Genomic DNA, 7,034 nt, shown 5'->3' with positions numbered 1-7,034 from the left:
GGAGGAGTTGTCCCTGCCCATGGCAGGGAGTGGGTGGGACTAGATGATCTGTAAGGTCCATTCCAACCCTTAAGTTCTATGATTCTATGATTTTGAAGGAATATATTTATTTTTAATCTCTTCCTTTTAATATCTTCATCCTTTTAATCTTTTCTGTGATTACAGAAGTCTTTTTGTATTTGCTAACTGAGTGTTCTGAAGGAAGGCTTCATTTTGGCTTGAAATAATAATCCAAAACACTAAATTTCATTTAGAACCTAATATCTGTTGAATAATTTGCCAAGGAATCTTACAGAAAATATGCCAAAAGATCTAGTTGATGTCCTTGGAGTTTTTTTCTCTGACTCCCCTTGCAGTGCTATCTGCTTATGAACTTTAGGTTTAATCTGTGAATATTCATCTTTGTATGTCTTTTACATCCCTGTTTGGGAGAAATAATTTAGTTTAAAGTATGCATTAAAGAATCTCTGTGCTTTAAGAACAAAACACAAATGTAAAAGAATAAAAACCCGATTTGTAACAACTCCTGAAATGATTTTGTAAACATTTTTCCCATTAGTTAGCAAATTTTTAAATTGAGTGTAAGGAGATACTTGGATTATTCCAGAGAAATTTTTTAACTTTTAATATGTATGCTAGACTAACTGTAACAAAGTGACGAATTTTTGAAGGTGTTTACTGGTGCATTATTTCAGTGTTCAGGGACACTTACATTATCTTCCATTTAATTGTATTTTGTTCTGACAAATGCACTGTATGTTTCTGTGAACCAGCACTTTCCATAGGGTCTTAAAAGACTGGTGTATCATGCAATATATATCTGCGATTTTTGATGAAACGTTCATTAGCTAAATTTTAGTTACGTGTTTATACAGACCCTGTAATACTGCCTTTTGCTGAAGGCAGACGTCTTTTAAGAATTAAATGTGATCCTAACCTCCTTTAAAAAAAATTGATAGCAAAAAATTTTCATGTTTCTTTTTTGCCTATTAACAGGATTATTGCCATGTGTGGAGACTATTACATTGGTGGACGTCGCTTTGCTTCACTCTCAGACCTGATCGGTTATTACAGTCATGTGTCCTGTTTGCTGAAAGGGGAAAAGCTCTTATTTCCAGTAGCACCTCCAGAGGCAAGTAGTAAAAATTTGTAGTAAAATTCTGATGTGTGATTAAATGTTTGTAACTTTAGTCACAGTTCATAGTTTTCTTTGGGAAAGGCATTTTACAAAGTTGCCTGTATTGCACATAAGCATATGTGGAAGTATACGCTACATAAAAATGCATTTTTAGTGGTAGAAAGTAGTGATTGAAAAAAATTTGCTATTTAATGGGAATATATAATGAGGAAGCTAGAGGTGTTAGTTATCTCCAAATGTAGTAACAGCATTGTAAGTAGACAGATAAACAAGAAATTGTGCAGTTCTTGGCTAAAAAGGGCAGCATTGTAATGTAATTTCCACTGTTCTGTGGTATTTCATGTATTTAACAATGGTTTCAAAATAAGCATATTGGAAATAACCAAGGTTTTGTACACGTACCAATCTTTAAAAAAATATAAGTAACTCCCTGGCAGTGTTCAAAGCCAGGTTGGATGGGACTTTGAGCAACCTGGTCTAGTGGGAGGTGTCCCTGCCTATGGCAGGCAGGGGTAGGACTAGACAGTCTCTAAAGTCCATTCCAACCCCTTAACATACTATGACACTATGATTATACTACGAATTAAAATGAAACAAAAGACTGTCTAAGGCCCCTCACACCAAAACCCAAAACCTAAATAAAGATGTTTCTGAATGTTAAACTTCTGGACATTTCTTTCACTCTAAGTTAAGGAAAGTTTAAAATGAGTGCTCTCTTAACTATCTGTATGACTTATGCATTTCTAGCTCTCAGTGGTTTTGAGCTTCAAAATTAAATGCTGGCAAGGGGGGTATGTAACCCGTCCTTTGCCTCAGAATGGCCTAATGCTGTGGAGGCGGATTCTACACTAGAAAGAGGGAAAAGTAGTATTTCTGCTCTCTTCTCTTAAATTGTAGCCTGTGGAGGACAGAAGGAGAGTTCGAGCAATTCTACCTTACACCAAAGTGCCAGAAACTGATGAAATAAGGTATGTTTGAATAGTAGTAGTAGTTGCAAAGTTCTCAAGAGTATTTATAAATACCGATGATTTAAGTAGGTGTTCATGTGCAAATCCTGACCTGTTGCATCTTCAGCTTAACACAGTTAGGTTGAAGGATGATGCCTCTGTTCTTTTGATGAAAGTAGCAATAAGACTTTTTATTCTTAATATATTTGTAGGTATTAATTGTAAGAGAAAGGATTATAGAAGTAAAATTAGTGATGTTAGAGATTTGATGTCATTGGGAGTCCACTTTTGATAATCTTTGAAAGGCCATGGCAGTTGGGAATGTGGAGGATTTATATTTTGTGAAGCCTTAGATTTTTGCCAAGAGGATAAATTTATGTGTGAGAAAATTCTGTGCAGAGACACCTTATGTGAGTGTGTGAAAGAAATGAGGTGGACTGTTTTTCTGCACTGCCACAGAACTAACTATTGGCAGATAAATAGTTTAAAGCAAATCAATTCAGACTACTAGAAAGAGAAAATGAATCTTGACTACTCATAAATTTAAGAACAGAAAGAATTAGCCTTTCCATAGAGGAGCATATTCTGGTTACTTGGAATTGATACTGCTTTTTTGAGATTATTTTTTTTTTCAGGTGGAAAAGTAGTAGGATTTGAAAGAGATTTATAGTGATTTCTGATCTCTGCTGAGACAGTCTTGGTTTCATAAGTTGATGTAATACATCAGTTGAATTGGGGATTGGCTTGGTTTTGGGACTGTTAGCCTAAAATAGAGAGAAAGGTATGAGAGCTTTGTATCTTCATTGGAATGGCAATTTATTCCAAGGCTCATAGTCCGGTCCTATCTGACCTTTTTAAAGGGTGCTGTGAGAATGTGTTTTTGAGATTCGTTTTTTAAGAAGGTCATAAGGCAGGGAAGGGCTTTCTAATGGCACATTGCAAATACGGCTTCCTAGTATATGTGTGAATAAGAAGATAGATTGAGGCCATTAAGTGTCTTATTTGCACTTTGCAGCTTAATAGGGAAAAGCATTTTATTACTTTGCTATCATGACAAAAACTGTAGAAAATCAAACCTTTTCTATCTCTTTTAATATAGAGCAAAAATGCAGAGTTTGTGCTTGGGTTTTGAGGTTTATGTGGCTAAAACAGTTCCATTCATGGTGTTGCTGGGACTAAAGTCCTCAGTTTGTTCTAGATTGAATTAATATGCTCTTGAAGACTGACGAATTTTAATATTATAGTTAATATTTAGCAAGGTTTGGGTTTTACTGAGTTAATGTCAGCCTGTGTTCCATGCAGTAACAATAGATGTGATGGAGGGTGGTCTTATTGTCTGTCACCTTTCTTGGTTCATTAGCAGCTGAATTTATGTTTCCAATAGTGGTTTGCTGCTTTTTGTTCTTTTAATTCTCACTGTTTGCTGTTGTTTAAAGTTAATGCCTTTTCTGTTAGCTGCTTCAAATGAGAGAAATACCACAGGTATTTGTGATGTCATTTTGGGTGGAAATAGCTTCAATACTGTAATTGCTGTTTCCTGTACTCTGATGCATCGTGAAACTTGATTGAGAAGTCTGTGCTGTACTGAAAGGTTTTCATGTGGCCCGAATTGGGATAACACTCAAGGAGTAACTTACACTAACCTTCCAGAAATGAAACTCCCTTAGACATGTAATCCTTCTTACACTTTTCTTGTAGCTAATTGCATGGCTTATCTGGTAGCTGTTCTGCTCTCTCTCTCTCTCTCTCTCCCTCTCTCTCTCACTTGTCTTCATGAGAACATAAAGCATAGATATTCCACAGCTTTTGTTACACAAGATTAGTTTTCAGTGAAAGGAGTATTTCTTATAGACTATTAAGGGTTATTTTACTTTGGTTCAGTATTTGATCTCTGTTGATAAAAGAACAATATTACTGTCTTTTAATGTTACTGTGGTGTGAATTTTGTTTTATGCATCCTTTGCACACTTAGAAGTTGATGAAACGGAGGTATATATTAGATATTAAGCATAAATCAAAAGTATAAAAACTTGTATATCGTAGCCACTTAACTGTGAGAAAAATACCCATGGGGTATCAATTCATGCGTTTTTCACAGACAGTCTTTTCCGAATATTTTTGGAAATCATACTCAAGAATTCATTATGTTCATTAAACTTTATATTATGATTGTATCTCTGATTTAAGTCTTGCTGTAACCCTCTTCAGTTTCCTTAAAGGAGACATGTTTATTGTCCATAACGAATTGGAAGATGGCTGGATGTGGGTTACAAACCTACGGACAGATGAACAAGGTCTTATTGTAGAAGACCTGGTAGAAGAAGTGGTAAGGAATTTTTGTATTCAAATTTCTTAAATGAATGGCATTTCTTTGTAAAATACAATTGAAATGAACAAAATCTAGTGACATTTAATTGCTTGTTTTCTAATTATGTGCTTTTCTAGACCTAGTAATTTGATCTGGTAGTTTTCAAATACTAAAATAAACCTTTTAAGTATCAAAAGTATTCAGTATCAGAGAAGTGCTCATTTGTGTGTTGTCCAAAGGTAAGTACAAATGAATTGGCACTGTAAATTTGCTAGGCACTTTGCTGAACTTGATTGTCCTGGTAAATCTGCTGCTCATTTAATTGCACTTGTCTTACAGTTGCCATGAAATGTTCACAAACTGTACAGAAAGTAATTATGGATTGTGGTGGGTCTGTATTCAAGGATGAAATTGGGGTTAAAATTTATGGATGAGTTAATTATAACTAAAAGGGCTTGTGTGGGTTAGCTTTTCTGGAAAGCTAACCAGGTGACCTGCAGATAACTCAGTTACTGTGGGGGACCAGATGGTTTAATACACTTCAGAAAGAGGGAAAAAAAAGAAGAAATACATATTTTCAATAGTATTTTTGTGCACGGTACATGTGTTTTGCAATTTGCAGCGTTACCTGGGATGCTTCCAACAGACCTGTGTCAGGATGTGAATGGCTGAACTCCAGTGGCAGTATTAGACTCTTGATCTGTAAACTGATAGGTCAGTGGTTAACTTAACCTTAGGAATATTGAGACTTCAAAAAATTACTGCCTCTAAAGGCAGCCTTGAAACATAACAGGGAGCAGTCCTCAGAAATAACATATTTTGCTGAATTTCCACTTTATGAATGAGGAGGAAAACTTTTCACAGAACTGCAGTAAGCCCTTTAGTTCAAAAATGTCTCAGACCTCTTAATCTTTTGTTTTGTGGGGTTTTTTTCCATAGAAGGTCTTAACCTATGACCTTTATTTTATTTTTATTAATTGAGCTGTACTGCTGTCATGCACTTAATATGTTCATTTTCTCATAGGGAAGAGAAGAAGATCCCCATGAAGGCAAAATGTAAGGATTTTTGTTTTGTTATTAAAAGGAATCATAACTGTTTGTTAACTTCAGCTATGGGATTTCCAAGGTTTTGGGAAAGTGAATGATGAGATTTATTTTTTCATCTCAAAAACTTTTTCCTATACTAGCTGCTGAAGATACATGGATAATAAACATGACAGAGTCCTGTAATAACTATGCCTACTGCTAATGAGCTTTGCAGCATTAAAATCTTAGATGAGTCCATGTAGGATCACTGTCAGCCAAAATACACACAATGGAGCATTTATTGAACACAGCTGCCTTAGAGATAACAACTGTAAATACTGGAGAGAGAGCAAAGTACCATTAGAAAGGTGTCTCTGCTAGCCCTGTGGGCAGTAGTATTAATCTACTGTAGGGTAGGAAGGTGCTGCAGAGGGATCTGAACAGGCTGGATTGATGGGCCAAGAACATGATACAAGCTTCTACAGGCCAAACTGATGGTTCCTGCCCTTGCACACAACAACCCTATGCAGTGCTAAAGGCTGGGTAAAGTGTGTCTGGAAAGCTGCCTGGTGGTAAAAGGACCCAGGGGTCTTGGTTGGCAGTAGCTGAACATATGAACCAGGAGTGTATCCAGGTGGGCAAGAGGGCCAAGGGCATCCTGGCTAGTCTCAGCAATAGTGTAACCAGCAGCACTAAGAAATTGTCCCTCTTCTCTCAGCACTGCTGAGGCTGTACCTCAAATCCTGGTTTCAGTTTCAGGCTCCTCACAATAAGAAAGATATTGCGGTGCTGGAGCGTGTCCAGAGAAGGGCAGTGAAGCTGGCAGAGGACTTGGAGCACAGGTCTGATAGGAATGGCTGAGGGATCTGGAGGTGTTTAACCTGGAGCAAGGAGGCTCAGGCAGGGGCTGCTTCTCATTCTCTGTGACTGTGTAAAAGGAGGTTGTAGCCAGCTTCTCCCAAGTAACAAGCAATGCAACAACAGGAAATGTCCTAAAGTTCCGCCAGGAGAGGATTAGATTGGATATCAGAGAAAATGTCTCTACTGAAAGGATTGTCCTGCCCTAGAACAAGACTTTTCCAACCCAAACATTTCTTATGATCCTAGAATTCTATAATTTGTGTAATTACACTTAAAGCTTTAAAGAGAAAGTTGTAGGACTATAAGATTCATTCTATTTGCTTAAATACTTAAAAATTTTAAAATTTTGAATACATTTTAGAATTATGTATTGATATGTCAATATACTGAGATTATTTTCACAAGATGAGTGGCAAATAAAGTTCTGAAAAATTTCTAGTGGCTTGATTATTTAGTCTGATATCCTCATCTGTTTGTCGTATTTGAACTTGCTGTTTTTTTGCTGTTGCCGAGTTTTCTGTCTCTAAGAGGTTAGTGGCTGAGGGAGACTGAGTGGATGAGACTAGGCAGAAGCTGCTGAACTGCAATAGGGTACTGCTTTGACATAGGACTCTGGGAAGGTACAAGGTGTGAGACAAAGCAGTTTGTATGCATTAGTCTAACAAAGCTAGGTTTTGTTTCCACAGCTTCTGGCTAATTTGAGGTTCTCTGCACAGTGTTTAACCTCCTTGTTTGAGCTTTGGATTTTATGATG

The 7,034-nt window shown here is 36.7% G+C and overlaps 1 protein-coding gene across 1 annotated transcript in view; it reads left to right on the top strand.

Annotated features, from left to right (window-relative positions):
* The window catches only part of LOC103797495 (ras GTPase-activating protein 1-like), a gene marked incomplete at both ends in the record, with an annotated part of 7,773 nt that extends 2,324 nt beyond the window's left edge, over nt 1–5,449 (top strand). Inside the window, 4 exons of the mRNA XM_009069714.1 lie at nt 997–1,132; nt 2,036–2,106; nt 4,294–4,411; nt 5,418–5,449. Of these exons, the coding sequence (XP_009067962.1) occupies nt 997–1,132; nt 2,036–2,106; nt 4,294–4,411; nt 5,418–5,449 (357 nt within the window). The remainder of the gene's footprint in view (nt 1–996; nt 1,133–2,035; nt 2,107–4,293; nt 4,412–5,417) is intronic.
* Between the last annotated feature and the right edge of the window lie 1,585 nt (nt 5,450–7,034).

Source organism: Acanthisitta chloris, unplaced genomic scaffold (assembly GCF_000695815.1).
Source record: "Acanthisitta chloris isolate BGI_N310 unplaced genomic scaffold, ASM69581v1 scaffold21312, whole genome shotgun sequence".
Classification (NCBI taxonomy): Eukaryota; Metazoa; Chordata; class Aves; order Passeriformes; family Acanthisittidae; genus Acanthisitta; species Acanthisitta chloris.
The sequence above is the reverse complement of the archived record's forward strand: the minus strand, read 5'-3'. Positions and strand labels throughout refer to the sequence as shown.